The 20392-nt window shown below is 38.4% G+C and overlaps 1 protein-coding gene and 1 pseudogene across 8 annotated transcripts; one reads left to right on the forward strand and one right to left on the reverse strand.

Annotated features, from left to right (window-relative positions):
* Window positions 1-1249: 1249 nt before the first annotated feature.
* WDR53 (WD repeat domain 53) lies at window positions 1250-20317 on the reverse strand. 8 transcript variants are annotated; one of them, XM_028505083.2, is made up of 3 exons: window positions 20242-20317; window positions 14362-14857; window positions 1250-1913 (listed from the first exon to the last, which is right to left on the reverse strand). In XM_028505083.2, the coding sequence occupies exons 2-3, from the start codon at window positions 14839-14841 to the stop codon at window positions 1302-1304; spliced, it is 1092 nt and encodes a 363-aa protein (XP_028360884.1). In that variant the 5' UTR covers window positions 14842-14857; window positions 20242-20317; the 3' UTR covers window positions 1250-1301. The 8 variants fall into 8 exon arrangements, with proteins under 8 accessions (XP_028360884.1, XP_028360885.1, XP_035874168.1 ...); XM_028505084.2 differs by lacking the exon at window positions 20242-20317 and adding an exon at window positions 19894-20239; XM_036018275.1 differs by lacking the exon at window positions 20242-20317 and adding an exon at window positions 19979-20228.
* Window positions 4372-4569, forward strand: LOC114491288 (annotated as a pseudogene).
* Window positions 20318-20392: the final 75 nt, after the last annotated feature.

Below are 20392 nucleotides of genomic sequence, written 5' to 3' on the forward strand. Positions count from 1 at the left end.
GGCTCAGTGATTGAGTGCCTGGTTTGATTTCCAGTCAGGACACATGCCTGGGTTGTGGGCCAGGTCCCCAGTAGGGTTCATACAAGAAGCAACCACACACTGATGTCTGTCTCCCCCTCTAAAAATAAATAAATCAAATCTTAAAAAAGAAAATATTAAGAAAAATTTAAAAAGAAGAGGCTCCAGGAATATACTTGTTTTAGGCATGACTGTTTCCAAGCTTAAAATTACTGAGAATTTTACCTCTTCACTTCTAGGAAAAACTATCCACAAGAAGGGCACCTATAGACTCACATCCTATCAGCTTAGCTACCCCAGCAGTACATGCCAACTGTCATTGGGCTTCTCAGTTACGTGAATCAGTAAATTCCTTTTTATTCCCTTAAGCAAATTCAAATTTGGTTTCTATCACTTATAACAAGTGTTCTGACTAAAACTGAACTTTTCAAAAAGTTCTTCTCAAACAAGGATAATCGGATTCTCTCTTCAACACTTGGAATATAAGAGTAGGATGTATAAACAGAAGCTCAAAGAATACACAAGGAAGACAGCAATCCAAGACAACTATGTAAAGAAACTTAGTATTGACATACTATCTTAACCTCTATTTTCTACCTCTTCTATCTCTTTTATATCTTATATCTTAAATTTATTTGTGACTTTAGATTATTCTTGGTCCTACCAGTATCATAGCCTGAATTGCTGCATGATATCCTAAACTGATTTCACCCTAATACCTTCTTAGAAATAGCAAAAGGTAAGCTGTCAGCAAAGCCTTCTGCACTTTACACAGAACAAACAAGAACAGGTTTCCTCTTCCAACCTGATAAGGCTCCTCACAGCATCTTAGGATCGGAAATAACTCATGTTATAACTAATGTAGTGACCACGTTTGGATCAGTGTGGGTGTCCCTAAGGCAGGAGGTTTGACAAGACACCTGAGATTCTTTGCAGGCAAGTAATTATACTTGTAAATTTCCTCAGTTCCCAAGTTACTTAACATCTCTGAGTTTCAATTCCTATCACAATAAAACAGGAGGAAATCAATGATTTGGAATAAAAAATGAAATACAGGTAAACTCAATGGTATATATTCAGTACTCAATGAATGTTAGTTCCCTTTTCCTAAAATTTAATGTCATTTACTATGTGAAGTATTACCCAATTATCTTCTTTTGTGCAGACGTTTAAAATTTATATGATGAAACAGGATTATTCTACATATGGTAGTTTAAACAAAGAAATTGCATTTTTTAAACCTAAAAAGTTCAGCACAGTTTTTCAAATGTTTTTTATTGAATTTAAAATTCATTTAACGGATATACAGATATACAACTAGTTTGATCAGCTACTAATATACTTTGGCAACCCTTTATTTTTGTACTCAAGAGCCAGTTCACTTTTTCTCCATGTTCAATACTTAGCTTTGGTAAAAATTCGCCCTGTGCTTCATCTGTTACTGAGGTATTACTGTTTTCACCCTGCTTGGTATAAGTTGCTCTTTTAGTGTTCTTTCTGTGGGTATGTTTTATAGGACTCTTCTGTTTTTTAGGACTTATCTTTTTTTTCTCAAGTTCACTGCTCACATCCCACAACATTATCTTCCCATCATTCCCTCCAGTAAGCAGCAAATAAGATTCTGGCAGAAAGCAGACCTGGGATACCCCCAAAGTGTGGCCCTTAAATCCCAGTTCTTGTTCACACTTGACTCCCATCACCCTAAAGACTCGAACCTTACCATCTTCTGCACCACAACTAAAAATATTGCCACATGATGCCACAGACACAGAATGAGCTAGAGCAGGGTTTAAAAGCTGACTGGGTGATTGTGGGCTCTTCATTTCTTCTGTTTCATCCTCCTGTAAATTTGTAATCCAGAGTGGCCGGGCTTTCTGAAGGTTCCATAGCATCACCTTTTAATAAAAGGAAGTTACACAGTTAAATAGAGTTTTAGTCATCTTGCTCAACTACCATGCTTATTCTGCTTCTAATAAAAATCATCAAAGTAGTCTGAGAGTGATTAGAGGATCACTTCCACTAATTAATAGGATATTTCCAGCAACATTAAGAAAGAGTTTACAGGAAATTACAACATGCCAGTGGGATGCTACCCTGGTGTTAAAACTAGAATGCCAATGGGCAGTATGGTGGAATTTAGAAAAAAAGATCCTGAATAACTTTCGATTAACAAACTCATTAAAATGTAACCCAAATTCTTAAGCAGTTGCCAGTTTTCTTTAGGTCATTCTACCTTCATCTTTGCAAGTGAAATTGAAGATTATGAAATGTATTAAGTCTATGCTGGTTATAAGTAAAAACGCCTACCCCTCCTCTCCTTATCACCCAAATTACCCATCCTAGGGGCTTAGTTCAATTCCCTGTCTCTCTAAGGAGGCTTTCCTAATGATTTCAGCCCACTTCTCTCTTTCCCATATTTAATTCCATTCTATTAACTGACTTATACTACTACCTTGTCAGTTTCTTGAGGTTTAATTCATGTTTGCTAATGCCTAGTATAATGCCTGGAAAAGAAGAAATTCCAGATATGTCTGTTGATTAATTTGATATCTTGATATCTTTTTGTTGTTCCTTACCATGATGTTGGATCTACTAAATTCATTTAAATGAAGTGCTAATTAAAATGAAATAAGCTTTGTGAGTTGATTTTATTCTTGTGATTCATTTTCTTCCTGTAGTATCCAATATGAAGAGGAAAATATTCTTAATACTTTTAGAGAGAGAACATACAGCTTTATTTTATCATTTAGTATTATCCCTGAACTATGACTTATAATTTAAAATGGACACAAGGATAAGTAAGGTCTGTTTAGATAGTCAAAAGCATAGATCTCAATTGACAAGATTATTGTTGCCAATATTAAGAATTTGGTTTTCAATTCACTTCTACTAGGGTAGGTCCTGAAAATCCTTTTGAATTGAGTGTGTAGGGTAAGTAGAGTTAGTCTGGCTTCCTCACCCAGGTGTGTGGGTAACTAAGGGAAGCAGTGTTCCCATAACCTTAAACGGGCCTGATAAGTACTATTCTCATAGCCTTGAGACTGGGTCCGATGAACTGTTCCCATGATATGCAATGGGTTTACAAGTGCAGAATTATGCTATTTTATATAATTTTCTGGCTTGAAGCTGGTTTTCTTTGCCTCTAGTACCTAAGGCAGTAGGAGCTTCCCATGAGAGAGACACACAGCTTGCTGCATGTGTGGCTCGCCCACCCATGAATAAAGGCATGTCAAGCATCCCCATGGCTCCTTGAATTTTCTTCTGTCTCCCCAAATCTAGAGTGGACCTGCCAGGCCTTGACAGGATGCAACACAGAGTGACCAGCTGTTGTTTTTTGGGTGAAGCCAACAGACTACCAACAAATTAAAGTGATTTAAATAAAATAAAGAAATATCAGAAAATATAACAAAAATGAATGAGTATTAAAACTTGATGTGGAAATAATCTCTATTAAAAATACCCTCAACACAAGAAGACGAACATTTCAGAATTTGCTAGCTTAATTATTGGCAGATACCCCCAACTACTTTCTCACAGAGCCCCCATAAGTACCTGTGTTGTATTTACTGTCCTCGTAAGACATCCAAAAATGACCTATACACAAAGTGTTTTTGGCAACTTACAAGATTTTTGTATTAATTAAATCATCTACATGTGTAATAACCATCCTAGATTCTACCAATTCAAGAATCATTTCCAAGTACTGAACATTCCAAAATTGTTCCTGCCTGGACATTCTCTTTATACTTCTTTATCCTAACTGCCAGAGATTCCAAGGTGTTTCACAATTTCTCAACTACCTAGTCAAGTGGCATCAGCTTCAGCAGGAAAGCTAAAGAAGGAAAAAAATATAAGAGTTGGGGAGTTATGGGCCTATAAAACATAAAAGGGAGAGAAAACAGATAACCGGCCAATGTTTAGCCTAATCAGTAACACTGTCCCTACAATAAACACACACACAAATTCTTCCTCCTGCAGGAAGATTTCTTTCTACACAAAAGATTATTTTCAAGGGGATAAAAAGGCCTCCTCTAGCATCATCATCCTTAAGTGTTGGTACTAATGATCTTTCAAACTCCAGAAACAAGAAGAAACCTTTGAATCATTTATTTTCAGGTGTGGATATTGGAGGCAGGGGAAATCATGTATGCTATAGAAACTTAGTATGATTTCAAATTTCCAAAGATTTTTACAAAAAAACCCTGCATACTTCAGTTGTGGGTACACAGGTAGTTACTGTTATTCTCTATACATTCACATATACTATAAGTATTACTTGTACCTATTTAATATAAAACTAAGTGGTTTCAAATATCTTAATGAATCAGTTTGTTCTTAAGATCCCTGACTCTTAAGACTATACTTCCAGGGATCATTTCTATAGTTTGTTACTAGAGAAGTTTCTCTGAACATGTAGAGCACCTAAAACCATGAGGAGGCGGGCACAGGTTCTCTCCTGAGCATGAAGTCAGCTTTCAGAGTTGCTTTTGCAACCACTATTGCCCACTGATGATTACTGTCTTCTTCCTTTGGAAGAGTACGCAGTCTGAGCATTAAAAAAAAGAAAACAACTCTGGCTGGTGTGACTCAGTGGATTGAGTGCTGGCCTGAGAACCAAAGTTGCTGGTTCAATTCCAGTCAGGACATATGCCTGGGTTGTGGGCCAGGTCCCCAGTTGGGGGCGTGCAAGAGGCAAAAGATCAATGTTTTTCTTGCACGTTGATCTTTCTCTCCCTCTCTTCTCCTCCCTAAAAATAAATAAAAAATAAAATAAAATAAAATATAAAAAGATCCCCAGGTGCCCTGGCCAGGTAGCTCAATTGGTTGGAGTATGGTACTGTGTCCCAAAACGTGGGTTTGATCCCTAGTCAAGGCACACACCTAGGTTGTGGGTTCCATAGCAGGTGGGGGTGCATGAGAGAAGCAAGTGATTGATGTTTCACTCTCACACCAATGTTTTTCTTTCTCTCTTTAAGAATCAGTGAACAAATCCTCAGGTAAGGGGGGGAAAAAAAAAGACCCCTGAGAGTATGCTTTACCTGATTATTTAAACCTATTAAATGAAAAGATCTAATTTTAATAATTTCTATAATGACAAGGATATGTGTGTTGAACGTACCTACTGTGTGTGGCAGTTAATCCAATTTCTGCCTTGAGATAAAATAAATGGCCCCTGGCTGGCATAGCTCAGTGGATTGAGCGCGGGCTGGGAACCAAAGTGTCCCAGGTTCAATTCCCAGCCAGGGTACATTCCTGGGTTGCAGGCCATAACCCCCAGCAACCGCACATTGATGTTTCTCTCTCTCTCTCTATCTCCCTCCCTTCCCTCCCTAAAAAATAAATAAATAAAAATCTTAAAAATATATATTTAAAAAAAAAAATAAATAAATGCATTTGCTCTGAAATAACTCAAAATTAACTTGATATGAACTCCTTTCCACTATTGTAACTACATTCTTAAAGACTCCACCACAAGCTGGATATTCTTAAAGCTTAGAATAATGTGTAACTAAGGTGGCTGAAGAGTTGTTCTGCAAACGGAAAAGCTGATGGCCCAGTTCCTGGTCAGTGCGCATGCGTAGGTTGCAGGTTCAGGAGACAACTGGTCAGTGTTTTTCTTTTTCTATTCCTTCCTCCCTCTGTAAAATCATTTAGTAAATTAAAAAATTTTAAAAAACTGGATAATCAGGTTTTAAAAGGTAAATTGTGGAAGAAATTTACCATCAGTAAAGAAATAATTTTTTTCTTTTTAAAGATTTTATTTACTTACTTCTAGAGAGGGAAAGGGAGGGAGAAAGAGGGAGAGAAACATTGATTCGTTGCCTCTCACACCCCCATAATGGGAGATCTGGCCCATAACCTAGGCACATGCCCTGATCAGGAATTGAACTGGTGACCTTTCAGTTTGTGAGATGAGCCACACCAGTCAGGGCAGGAAATAATTTTTTTTAAATCATTGTGTGTTGTCTTAGCTGCTATTGTTGTATCACAACCTGGTGCAGAAGGTAATCTACAGTGAACTTCTAGCAATTTTTAGCAGGTGAGCAATTACCTAAAATTCCTTTTCACAAAGTATTTCTTTATCCTGGTCTCCAGCAGTTGCCTGCCACTAAAGCTTCCTGCCTAGAACTGGACTCAAAATGGTAAATTCTAGGTGTCCACTTCTTATCTAATTGGAAGAATACAGGTCTTTTTTGCACACCTAATTATTTACTGCCATGCTTAGTAGTTAAATAATGAACCAGTGATTGAAAACTAATATAGCTTATATTATGTTTGTTTCAAATTGATTTTATATATATGCTGTAGTAGAGCTTGCTGCAGGTAGGCAGCGCCAAGTACAAAAACTAAGCATCTTCCCTGTTGAAGAATGATCCAAAAATTTTGGGCACAACTGGCGATTACTTATTCCAACACATCAAAAGCCATTAGGGTGAATTTTATTTTTTTAAAAAAGGAATAAGTAATATTTTCTGAAAATAGCCTCTTTGCAGGAAGAAAATGATTAATCGACTATTTATAAAGAAGTTTTTAAATTAAAAAAAAAAACTAATATAGATTAAGGATGAAAGAATGACTAATCAAAGAGACACTGGACAATCTGCCTACTTAACACAGACATCCATCTGGTTGTGTAGGTCTTTTTGTACAACCAAGCAGGCAAATAAATGATCACCACTAGGGGTGAAAATTTTAGGTCTTTGAAGTTTTTTTTTTGTTTTGTTTTGTTTTGTGCAAGTCACTTGACTAATACAATTTTTAAAAAGATTTTATTTATTTATTTTTAGAGAGGGGAGAAAGGGAGAAGGAGAGAGAGAGAGAGAAACATCAATGTGTGGTTGCTGGGGGTCATGGCCTGTAACCTAGGCACGTGCCCTGACTGGGAATTGAAACTGCGATGCCTGGTTCGCAGCCCGCACTCAATCCACTGAGCTACACAAGCCAGGGCGAGAATTTTAGGTCTTAAAGGGCTTGATTAAGACCTACGAGTGAAGTTATAGAGCCACTGTCCCCACTAAGTCTAAAATAATTCTTTTTTTTTTAAACCAAGCTCAGCTTTTTTTAAAGTTTATTTTATTTATTTATTTTTAGACAGGGAAGGGAGGGAGACAGAGACAGAGAGACAGAGAGACAGAGAGAAACATCAATGTGCGGTTACTGGGGGTCATGGCCTGCAACCCAGGCATGTGCCCTGACTGGAAATTGAACCTGCGACACTTTGGTTCACCGTCTGCGCTCAATCTACTGAGCTATGCCAGCCAGGCAGTCTAAAATAATTCTAAGTAGACATTTTTGGTAGGACAATCTTCATTGTTTAGGGACTATCCAAGCACTGCAGGACATCCACTGATTCTGCCTATAAAATGCCAGTATCCTTAAAGAGGGAGAATGGCAGTCATAGTGACAACAAAAAATATTGCTGAATACAGCAATATTGCATGTAAGTCCTTGCCCTTCATGACCTGGAATACTTCTTTCCAGCCCCTTCTTGCCTGCAAGGTCTCTTCTGAGAAATCAGCTGACAGTCTGATGGGAACTCCTTTGTAGGTAACTGCCTCCTTATCTCTTGCTGCTTCTAGAATTCACTCCTTCACTTTTATCTTGGCTAATGTAATTATGATGTGCCTTGGTGTGTTTCTCCTTGGGTCCAACTTCTTTGGGACTCTGAGTTTCCTGGACTTTCTGGAAGTCTATTTCCTTTGCCAGATTGGGAAAGTTCTCCTTTATTACTTGTTCAAATAACTTTTCCACTTGTTGCTCTTCCTCTTCCTCTTCTGGTACCCCTATAACTCGGAAAGTTTAAAGATGTCCTGGAGGTTCCTAAGCCTCTCCTCATTTTGTGAATTCTTGTTTCTTCATTCTTTTCTGTTTGATTGTTTCTTTCTTCCTTCTGGTCCACTCCATTGATTTGAGTCCCAGTGTTCTTCCTATCACTATTGGTTCCCTGTGCATTTTCCTTCATTTCACTTAGCGTAGCCTTCATTCTTTCATCTAATTTGCAACCAAATTCAACCAAGTCTGTGAGCATCCTGATCACCAGTGCTTTGAACTCTGCATCTGATAGGTTGGCTATCTCTTGATTGCTTAGTTGTATTTGCTGTGGAGCTTTGATCTGTTCTTCCATTTGGGCCATTTTTTTTGGTCTTGATGCGCCTGTTCTGTATGAGGGGTGGAGCCTTAGGTGTTCACCAGGGCGGGGCAACCCAGTCTCTGGGTTATGACACTGTATGTGGGGGTGGGGTCCGAGAGGGAACAATAGTGCTTGCTCTCCTCTCTGCCGGAATTCAGTCCCTTCCCCCACTTCTCCCAAGCAAACTGGGCCTTTCTGGCGCTAATTCCCATGTGAGTGGGCTTGTGCACGTTCTAGGACCCCGTGGGTCTCTCCAATGAACTCTCCTGTGAGATTGGGAGTCTCACCCTGTGCCTAAACCCCCACAGGTGTTTTCAATCAGTGCCTTGAGGCTCTATTTCCCAGCACTGGGACTCCGGGTTGCAGGCAGTGCCTCACTTCTCAATTGCCGCCTTGCTGGGTTCTCCTGCTGCCACCTTGTGAGCCCAGGGTCTGCCAGCCACTGCCTGCACGCCCAGGGTCCACCCACTGTGGTCTTGCGGGTCTGGGATGCCTTACACACCAGGTCCCACCGCTCTTTGTGCCACAACCCCTCTCCACCGGCTGCCCGACTCCGCCCCTCCTACCGGTCTGGATGAACGTGTCTATTTTAACTCTTTGGTTGTCCGACTTCCATACAGTTCAATTTTCTGTCAGTTCTGGTTGTTATTCTGTTTCTAAATTGTTGTCATCCCTATCTTGGTTGTGCAAGGAGGCACAGTGTGTCTACCTACGCCTCCATCTTGGCCAGAAGTCCAAAACGCCAAGTTTAAAAACAAAGACAGAATCTTAAAAGCAGCAAGGGAGAAACAAGAAGTAACATACAAAGGGGCTCCAATAAGGCTAGCAGCTGATTTCTCAACAGAAATACTCCAATCCAGAAGAGAATGGCAAGACATATTCCAAGCAATGAAAACCAGAGGCCTGCAAAATGATTACCCAGCGAGGCTCTCCATTAAAATGGAAGGCGAAATAAGGAGTTTCCCAGACAAAAGAAGACTGAAAGAATAAAACATCTCCACCAAACCAACACTACAAAATATGATAAAGGGAGTACTATAAGACGAGGAAGGAAAAGAGTGAGAGGGAGCGGGACACAGGTGACAAAGGGGAAAAATTAATAAATACCTATCAATAATAACCTTAAATGTTAATGGATTAAATGCTCCAATCAAAAGATGCAGAGTAGATGAATGAATAAGAAAACATGACACACACATATGTTGCCTACAAGAGACCCACCTCAGAACAAAAGACCTATCCAGACTGAAAGTAAAGGATTGGAAACAGATATTCCAAGCAAATGCACAGGAAAAAAAAAGCTGGGGTAGCGATATTCATATCAGACAAAATAGACTTCAAAACAAGGGCCATAAAAAGAGACCTGGAAGGACATTTCATAATACTCAAGAAAAGGATCCGTCAAGAAAACATAAACATTATAAACATACGTGAACCCAACACAGGACAGCCTGTGTTTTCCCTACCCAAATATAGGGAAAATCTTGGAGGGCTTCAAGAAAAATATTGACAGCAGCAATATTACAGTAGGGAATTTTAACACCTCACTGTCAAAAACCTCCCCCAAATTTTTTTAACTAAGATATTGTGACACTGAACAATGTCCTAGATCAAATGGACTTAACTGACATATATAGAACCTCCCATCCCAAAGAGGCAAAATACTCATTCTTTTCAAATGTACATGGAACATTTTCAAAGGCAGACCACATGATAAGACACAAAACAAGCCTCAACAAATTCAAGAAAACTGAAACCATATCAAACATTTTCTCTGACCACAAGGGACTGAAACTAGAAACCAACCTCAAGTAAAAACTCAAAAACTCTCAAACTCATGGAGATCAAATAGCATACTATTAAACAATGAATGGTTAAGAATGAGCTCAGGGAAGAAATAAAAGTTTCTGAAAACAAATGAAAATGCACTCACAACAGTCCAAAACTTATGAGACACAGCCAAGGCAGTCCTGAGAGGGAAGTTCATAGTAATACAGGCCTACCTTAAAAAGATAGAAATATTTCAAATAAACAGCCTAACCCTACACCTACAAGAACTCAAAGAACAACTGCAAGGACAGCCCAAAGCAAGTAGAAGGAAGGAAGTAACCAAGATCAGAGAAGAATTAAATGACATAGAGACTAAAAGAACAAATCTAAGGATCAATCAATCCAGGAGCTGGTTCCTTAAAAAGATAAACAAAATCAACATGCCTTAAAGCAGACTCATCAAGAAAATAAGAGATAAGACCCAAATAAACAAAATCAGAAATAAAAGAGGTGAGATTACAAATGATACTGCAGAATACAAAGCAATACTGTAAGAAATTACTATGAACACCTACACACCAAGAAATTTGAAAACCTACGTGAAACTGACAAATATCTAGAAAAACATACTCTTCCAAAACTGAATGAAGAAGCAGAAAGCCAGAACAGACCAATAACAGCTGATAAAATTGAAGCAGTAAACAAAAAACTCCCAGCACACAAAAGCCCAGGACCAGACAGTTTCACAGGAGAATTTTACAAAACTTAAGGAAGAGCTAACCCTATCCTTCACAAACTATTCCAAAAAATCCAAGAAGATGGAAGACTCCTAAACTCTTTTTATGAAGCAAGCATCATCCTAATCCCAAAACCAGACAAAGACACAACAAAGAAAGGAAACTTCAGGCCAGTATTACTGATAAACATAAACGCTAAAATCCTCAACAAAATATTGCGAAACCACATTAAACAACACATTAAAAAGATCATATACCATGACCAAGTGGGATTCATCCCAGGGATGCAAGGATGGTTCAACATTTGCATATCAATAAATGTAACACATCACATAAACAAAGAGAAAGATAAAAATCACATGATCATATTAATAGATGCAGAAAAAGCATTTGATAAGGTACAGCACCCATTTATGATAAAAACACTCAGCAAAGTGGGAATAGAGGGAGCATTCCTCAACGTAATAAAGGACATATACACGAGACCTATAGCCAACATCATACTCAATAGGCAAAAACTAAAAGCTTTCCCACTAAGATCAGGAACAAGACAAGGATGTCCACTTTCACCACTTCTATTCAACATAGTATTGGAAGTCCTAGCCACAGCAATTAGACAAGAAAAAGAAATAAAAGGCATCCAAATTGGGGAGGAGGAAGAAAAACTCTCATTATTTGCAGATGACATGATAGTGTACATAGAAAATCCTATAGACTCCACCAAAAAACTACTCGAAATAATAAATGAACTTGACAAAACAGCGGGATACAAAATCAATATTCAGAAATCAAAGGGATTTTTGCCAACAATGAAATATCAGAAAGAGAAATCAGAAAAAAATCCAATTTGATATAGCAACAAGAAAAATAAAATACCTAGGAATAAACTTAACCAAGGAGGTAAAAGACCTGTACCAGAAAGCCACACAACAGTGAAGAAAGAAATTAAAGAAGACACAAACAAATGGAAGTATATACCATGTTCATGGAATGGACTCAACACCATCAAAATGGCCATACTACCCAAAGCAATTTATAGATTCAACTCAATCCCTATTAAAGTACCAATGGCACATTTCACAGCTATAGAACAAACATTTCAAAAATGTATATAGAACATGGCTGGCATAGCTCAGTGGATTAAGCACGGGCTGCGAACCAAAGTGTTGCAAGTTCGATTTCCAGTCAGGGCACATGCTTGGGTTGCAGGCCACGGCCCCCAGCAACCACACATTGATGTTTCTCTCTTTCTCCCTCCTTCCCTTCCCTCTCTAAAAATAAATAAATAAAGTCTTAAAAAAATTTTTATATGGAACCATAAACAACCCAGAACAGCTGCAGCAATTTTGGGAAAGAACAAAGTAGGAGAGATCACAATACCTGATATTAAACTATATTATAAGGCCACTGTGATCAAAACAGCCTGGTAGTGGCATAAGAACAAACACATGGACCAATGGAACAGAACAGAGAGCCTAGAAATGAACCCAAATCTCGACAATTGATTAATATTTGACAAAGGGGACAGAAGCATAAAAAGTAGTAAAAATAGCCTCTTCAACAAATGATGTTGGGAGAACTGGACAGCTACATGCAAAAAAATGAAACTCGATCACCAACTTACACCATACAGAAAAATAAATTCAAGGTGGATAAAAGACTTAAAATTGTGACAACATAAAAGTCGTACAGGAGAACATAGTCAGGAAAATCTCAGATATTCCACACAGCAATATTTTCACTGTTCTATCCCCAAAACAAGGGATGTAAAGGAAAGAATAAATAAATGTGATCTCGTCAAAATACAAAGCTTCTGCACAGCTAAAGAAAACAGAACCAACCATATGGGAAAACATATTTGCCAACAATACCTCAGACAAGAGTTTGATCTCTAAAATACATAAAGAACTCACATGACTTCACTCTAGGAAAACCAAAAACCCAATAAAAAAATGGGCAAAGGACTTGAACAGACACTTCTCCAAAGAAGACATACAAGGGGTCCAGAGACATATGAAAAAATGCTCAGCATCACTAGCCATCAGAGAGATGCACAATGAGATACCACTTCACACTAGTCTGAATGGCCATCATAAACAAATCAACAAACAACAAGCGTTGGAGTGGATGTGGAGAAAAGGGAACCCTAGTGCACTGTTGGTGGGAATACAGACTGGTGCAGCTACTATGGAAAACAGTATGGAATTTTCTCAGAAAACTAAAAATGGAACTGCCTCTTGATCTGGCAATTCCACAGTTGGGATTATACCCTAAGAACCCCGAAACTCCAATTCAAAAGATCCTATGCACCCCAATGTTCATAGTAGAACAATTTACAATAGCCAAGTACTAGAAGGAACTTAAGTGCCCATCAGTAAATGAATGGATCAAAAATAACTATGGTACATTTACACAAAGGAATATTATGCAGCAAAAAGAAAAGAGCTCCTACTCTTTGGGACAGCATCGATGGAACTGGAGAGCATTATGCTAAGTGAAATAAGCCAGGCGGTAAAAGACAAGTATCCTGTGATCTCACCTATAAGTGAAACCTAATCAACAAAACAAACAAGCAAGCAAAATATAACCAGAGACATTAAAATTATTAAAAATAAACGGACAGTTAACTACAGGGGAGGTGGGAGGGGATAAAGGGGGAAAAGAGGGAAGGGTTATCAGGAACATCTATAAAGGACACAAGGACAAAATCAAAGGCGGGTAGGATCAATGGTGGGAAGAGGGAATGACTGGGGTAGGGGTGGGGGGGGGTAAAATGGAGACAACTGTACTTCAACAACCATTAAATAAAAAATAAAAATAAATTTAAATATATTTTCCTTTTTAATTATTGCAAAATGAGCTTATTTTTGTGAGTTGATAAAAAATTCATTTAAAAATCCAAAAATTACAGAAGAATATTACCTATATTAAAAAAAAAAACCCCAAAAACAAAACTCACACAACTGCAGTTTCCCACATAATGGGGTTTCTAGATACACCTACTCTTTTGATGGCCTTCCTCTGAATTTGAGCTACTTTGTGATGTTTCTTTCAAAACTCAGCATAAATTTAATGTTCTGATCCTGGTCACCAATATACAGTATCTCAATTAATGCACCCAGAATTTCAAAGTAAAAATAACAGATCCAGTCTCAACTTTTTTTAAAACAAGCCAGTATTTGTAGAAACTGGGTGATAAACTCTGCCTTCAGCATTCCCCTTTATTTAAACTAATATTTAGAATCAAGTATTTGAATTCCCAGGTATTAGATACATATTAAAGCATAAAGAGAGGAAGACTAGTCCTGGTCAATGTAGCTCAGTGGACTGAGCACAGGCCTGCAAACCAAAGGGTTCCAATTCGTTTTCCAGTCAGGGTACATGCCTGGGTTGTGGGCCAGGTCTCCAGGAGGGGGCGCACAAAAGATAACCACACATTGATGTTTCATTCTCTTTCTCTCTCCCTTCCCCCTCTCTAAAAATAAATAAATAAAATCTTAAAAAAAAAAAAGGAAGGAAGACTATAGGATTAATGATTAGTTTGTGAATACAATCTAATAGGCTTTGTCAATTGAGTATGAAACATGTTAGAAGGAAAGCTTATGGTTCATAAATAAATGATGCTAAATAGAGAATAAAAAATTCAAACATATATTTAGCAAACCCCATTTAGAAATTACCCAAGTAATCTTTGCAAAGCATCACCTGCATATCCAGTCCACATGACACCAGGCTCTGAGGTCTTTGAGGCCGAAAGGCTACAGAAGAACAGATATTGGAATGTCTCTTCAGTGATCTGCTAACTTTCTTATTTTCCAAATCTAGGATTTTGATTGCACCAGAGTCATCAGCAGAAGCCAGCAGGTTTTCAGTTTCATTCAATGAAAGGCAATTGATTTCTTCTTCATTCACATGAAAATGGTCCAGGGAACCTTTGAGGGATCTGACATCCAGTATGCTAATGGTTTCTCCATGGGAGGCATAAAGCTTGGTGGGGCAGGAGGAAGAGAATAAGACACTGGTAACATCATCAGCCCCTTGAAAAAATGTGTGTCCCAATGGAGTCCCATCTTCGCTCCAAGCCATGAGATCGCCACCCTCAGCTCCAGAAGCCACAAGCCCTTCTTGACTTGCATTCAGGCAGAGAATAGGAGAAGAATGTCCACCAGTCCATTTGACAGCCATAATGGCCCAGAGAACTCTGAAGAAGGAAGAAAAAATTATAATGTCATGTTTTACTTAAGAACTTGATGGTAGGAGACAAATGCAATAATATTTCATTTAAATGTTTTTAAAAGGACATCTAAAAAACTCAATAACAACAAAAAAGACATTTGAAGATCAAGTCTACAGAAGCCTAGCTAAACACATGGTTGTGGTGCCCCAGGCTGGAACATGCTGAAATGGTCTTCCCTTGCAATCAGGGAAATGGGCAAGCCTGGTTTTACAGCCTTTGATTTGAGGCTCACATAAGAATAAACACTAAATATATTTATTTTAAATTAGGAAAAACTCTTTTTAAGAGAGGGCTGCACAATCAGGTTATATCTTTTATCAGAATGATGTTTTAGAGTGTGCTCTGGAGGTAGTCTCTGGGTTTGAACAGTTCTACTACCTATTAGCTGGTGACTTTGGGCAAATTACTGAACCTCCTCTCTGTAGCTCACTTTCCTTTTCTATAAAATGGCAATGATATTAATAACACCCATTTCATAGGATCAGAGAGAATTAAATGAGAATATTTGTAAAGCACATATAATAGTGCCTGGTACATAATGAGTGCTACTACCATTATCCTTTTCCTCATCTTTATGAGGCTGGTCAAAGTGGCATCATATATATTACACCAATTGTCGTCAAAGTATTACTTCCAGACTAGCAGCATCAGCATCGCCTAGGAATCTGTTGGAAATATAAATGATGGGACCTCCCCTTAGACCCACTGAATCACAAACTGGAGTTGGGGCTCAGTAATGTGTTTTAACAAGCCCTCCAGATGATTCTGATGCATGCTAGAATTTGAGAACCTGTACTACACCAATAATCATCTGGGAAGCTGGTTATAAATGCAGACCCTTGCTCTGGCTGGTATGGCTCAGTGGACTGAGCTCTGGCCTGTGAACCAAAAGGTTGCTGGTTCGATTCCCGTGAGGGCACATGCCAGGGTTGCAGGCCAGGCCCCCAGTTAGAGGTCTGCAAGAGGCAACCAACAGATGTTTCTCTCCCTCTCTTTCTCCCCCCCCCACTCTGAAAATAAATAAATAAAATCAAAAAAATAAATATAAATGCAGATCCTTAAGCCTTACCATCAGAGACTACATCAGTAGGTTATTTACTTTTATTCTCAAAACAAACCTTCTGATTGGTATTATTGCATTTTACAGATAATAAAACTGAGTTTCAGAAATGTTCAATAATTTGCCCAAAGTCTCCCAGCCCTTTAGGATTTGTACAGGGACCCAATATAGAGGACTACCAAACTCTTAAACAACAAAAACCTTTTCCTAACAATTCCACTTGACAACACATTTACGTGTTAGTGTCCTTTAAAGAAAACAACCAAAAGCTAGTAATAATTCATCACTGCTTTTAAAGGTACTCACAAATTTTTAATCACATTACCACCTACTTGCACTTATATAACAGTAGTACTTTATATAAAATTTAGATTCCTGATACACTAGGTAGCCCACATCCATAAACTGGAATTGTGACATACTTCCCTGCTTTAACTGCCTATGGTACAGATGGCAAACACAAGGCCCACTGGCCGAATCCGGCCCTCCACCTTGTTTCTACCCAGCGGCAGTGCTGAACTCCTTGCCCCTAGTTAAGGAGTAGTTATGGTACTTTTATACAGTCCTCAAATTACATTCGGCCCTCTGAAGGCAACCTCAAGGCTGATACAGCTCCAGGTGAAAATGAGTTTGACACCACTGGCCTATGGGCAAAGTGAAAACGGAAATAAGGGCAATTTACACAACTGTAATGGTCAAATGGTCATAGAGGAGGAAGCAAACAAATCTGGACAAATTTAATTTTTCATTTCACCAACCAAGCGAGAATTTACCTAGTGAAAAACTGCCATAGTTGCTCTACTAGCTTTCGGTTTGACACCTGAATTTTGTTCAATGGTAGAGTTAAATTTCCAATATTGTTTTGAAAAGCCATTTAAAGTAATCTGGCAATCTGCTTAAATTTTCTATTCCACAGAACACAAAGCTTGTTCACTCCTATTTTTAGCCACACACACAAATCACTAACTAGACTGCAAAAAGATCACTAATCTGGTAGTAATCAAAGTTAACAAATGGTACAAAATCAGATAAAGCAATTTTCATAAAGATGACAAAATGGGAAGACAAAGATACATTAAAAAAATCTCAGGGGAAGCACTCAATTAGTATTACAGATGAAACTAATTAAACAGAGACTGAAACAAGTTTTAATGGAGAGGTTTGGAGAGGAAATGACTCAGAAGGAAGTAAAGAAAGGGAAGGCTGGGTGATTTGAGTTTGCTGACAAGTGTTGAAATACTAGTTAAGTAATTTTCTACCATAACAAAGGCTCTTGCCAAATGTTCCAGGTAAACCAGAAAGAAAGAACACTTAGTATAACTAAAAATGAAAGATATTAATATTATTTAGGCTTAGAAACTGTTGTCTGTGGTGACTATTAACTTATATAATAATAAAGACAAATATTCTACCTTAAAATATGAAATTTGAATTAGCCATTGAAAAGGCCATTTAAGTTACAAATAATTTTGTTTAAAACTGTGTAATAAATCCTTAGATTACCGATCACTTATTTCCTAAGTTAGAGTTTTAATTTTTCTATGGTGTAGTAACATTAAATTCTAGAAGTCTGCCCTCTACAGCTTTTGGATTCCTACTGGGATTTTAGTTTTTCTCTCAGATAAGAATGAGTCAGGGTTTCTCACAGGTGACCTAAGTAAATGCTGACTGGGAGACAAAAGTTTTAGCAGGTTTTCTTCCTAATACAATTCTTTTATGAAAAAGTTTAATTCAATTTTTAAAATACATTTGGTTATGCTCCATGGCAAAGTATGAGGTCAGGTGATGCAATAAATGGATTTTGTATTAAAGGGATTATTATAGACAGTAAGGTTCCTGTAAATTTTTCCATAATAAAACCAGTAGTAACTCTTAGTCTATTATGCTCATAAGACCAAGGACAGATAGATCTTAACCTCTATGCACCAGAATAAAAAAAAAATTAAACTTCTAATCTCTGTATTACATGAATATTTACTGATTACCTAGCTAGTTAAAAAACAAAAACAGAGACCTAATACAGGGAATGTTAAAGAGTTGAGGAAGCCCCAGAAATTCATACACTGAGGCTTTTGATTTTAGTCAATCAACATTTATCATGGAGCACTGACCCCATAAGTCAACCAAAGTCCCCCAAATCACTTTACTTAGTCTGCAAAATTTAAATGTTATTATTTGAAACACATCCAAAGACCACCATCAAAAAGTGTTCAACAATCAGACTGTTGGGGTAAAATGTACCTAAATCTGCATTAAATGAAAACAATCTTTCTGAAATAAGCTGTCAAGCCATTGTTTATTGTTTTTCTCTTATTGGGACTGGAAAGCCCAACAGAAAAAGGAATAGATTAAGTGCTACTATCCCCACATTCAGGTATCAAGTCAACAAACTTCTCATACACAGACGCCTAAAGGGTCAATCACAACAGTCATATCCTATTGTGAATTACTTTAATTATATACTAGATTCCTTCCGACAGCTAATGAGATCATGGAGTGTGGGTGGGGAAAGGTGGGGTATATTGAGAGTATTTTTAGAAAAGGTGGAGTGCAACAACTGGCAGTTCTGAACAGTCAGAATGACACTGAACATGAGGGATGGGACATGGTCAGGAGAGTGATGAGCAGGTGAAATATTTGTTTAAAGAAAAGGAGGTTATATGAAAAACCTCTTTCTACTTTGAAATTCTACTTGGGCCACTTGTGGGGTACTCTGACACAAAAAGTCACCTCATTGTCTTGGACTAGATTAGCACCAGAATTGTCTGATTGGATGCATGAAAGGCTATACTGTAAAAGACAGGATAAAGGCCAACATGTGTACTAACTGAATGATCTCTACTCTAAACACTCTATTCCAGTCATACCTCCAAAAACCCACTTGTCCTTTGCAAGTGTCTGTGCCTTTAAAGTTGTTTATTCTGCCTAGTGCCTTGTCCCCTTCTCAGATGTACAAACTCTACTTATCCTTGAAGATTTAAAGAAAGTGAAGCATCTTTCCAGACAAAAGTTGGATGTCCTATGGTTGAAAGCTGAAAAATGAATAAAACTGCGTAGACTGAGATTACACTACCACACAATTATTGTAATGAGTTTAGGTCAACTTTTCTTCACATGTTTGAGTTTTCCAAAGTTGGTCTTGATGTGGAAAGCTGGATAGCAACCAAAATGACTAAAGGGCTGTGCCACTGGCACTATAAAGAATGAAAAGAATCTGGGTAGAAGAGGGAATTTAAAGGGACAGTGGGAAGGGTTCACAGGAACAAACTTAAAGGACACATGGTCATAAGCTAAGGGGAGGGTGGTAATGGGAGGGAAGTGGGGAGGGTGGGAGGGGGGACTGGATTGGGAGTAAAAAGGAGAAAACTGTATTTGAACAATGATTAAAATTTTAAAAAATGAGGAAGAAAAAAAGAAAAGAATCTGGGTTACAAAGCATGCTGGAAATAACCTGGGAAGAAGGGAACACAAAACAGTTGCTGTTCTTTTATTTTTACTGGCAAACAAGAAATGAATGATACACAGCAAGGGAGTTTCTGGTAAGATTTCTCATTGTGTAAAGGCAAGGCAGTGGAGTTCCCTATTAAAAGAATCTGTGAACCCTATTATAATAATACTTCATAGAGTTATTTGAGAATTATATAAAAACCCGCGTAAAAGACCCTATTAGAGTGCCTGGCTCACGTGAGTTACTATTTTCTCTTACTATATAGTCTTTAAAGGTTGTCAGAAAATTCTTTGGAAAGTTTTTTTAGCTAGGAAAACGTAGTATAGCCAAATAATTCTTAAGTTCTTTTCCTTCCAAGAAGCCATCTGTAATTACACTCTCCTCGTCATTCTCAACATTAGCGGGCCTAATTAAATAAAAACGCACTGCCCTAATCCGCCTACTTGAAGTCTGGGAAAGGCTGTATTTTGGCCAAAAGAATGTAGCACTTACTAAGGTATCCAAATGTTGGGGGGAGGGAAGTTCCAAGGTAGCGACCTTACTTTCAAAATATACTGAAACACGTTCTGATAAGTACCGGTAGTCAGGGGAAACGAGAAGGCCTAACCAGGAAAAGACGACCTGCGCTGCCGAAGGTAAAGAAAGATCCAACTTAGCCGAAGGCGGTGGAGGTAGAGACGGGCTAGCAAGGAAAGACGTTTCATGTGTTAGGGTGCAGTCTGAAGCAGCGACCTGGCTGACACAGGAAAATCCAACAGGAATGTCTACAAGGGACCACTGGAGCAAAAAGAGGACAAAGCACGTAGGCCAGCCAGGACTCCACCGGTGCCAGACTCCTACCTGCTCTTCCCGCTTCCTTCCTCGTCGCCTCGTGATGACTTCGCCCACCAGCGCCCAACCCCGTGCGGCGAACTGCGCGAGGCGCCTCAACCAAACAGTCACATCCGGGGCCGGGAGGAACCGCGAGCTAGGCGGACTTGCGCCCTTGCTT

Source organism: Phyllostomus discolor, chromosome 2 (genome assembly GCF_004126475.2).
Source record: "Phyllostomus discolor isolate MPI-MPIP mPhyDis1 chromosome 2, mPhyDis1.pri.v3, whole genome shotgun sequence".
In the NCBI taxonomy this organism is placed as follows: domain Eukaryota; kingdom Metazoa; phylum Chordata; class Mammalia; order Chiroptera; family Phyllostomidae; genus Phyllostomus; species Phyllostomus discolor.

Bases quoted from the DNA above. Each gene is read 5' to 3' on its own strand.
- WDR53 (XM_028505083.2), bottom strand. From the start codon at position 14,841: ATGGCTGTCAAATGGACTGGTGGACATTCTTCTCCTATTCTCTGCCTG. The intron at 1,914-14,361 runs GTGATGCTTTGC...TTTTATTAAAAG, and splicing joins CATGTGGACTGGATATGCAG to GTGATGCTATGGAACCTTCA.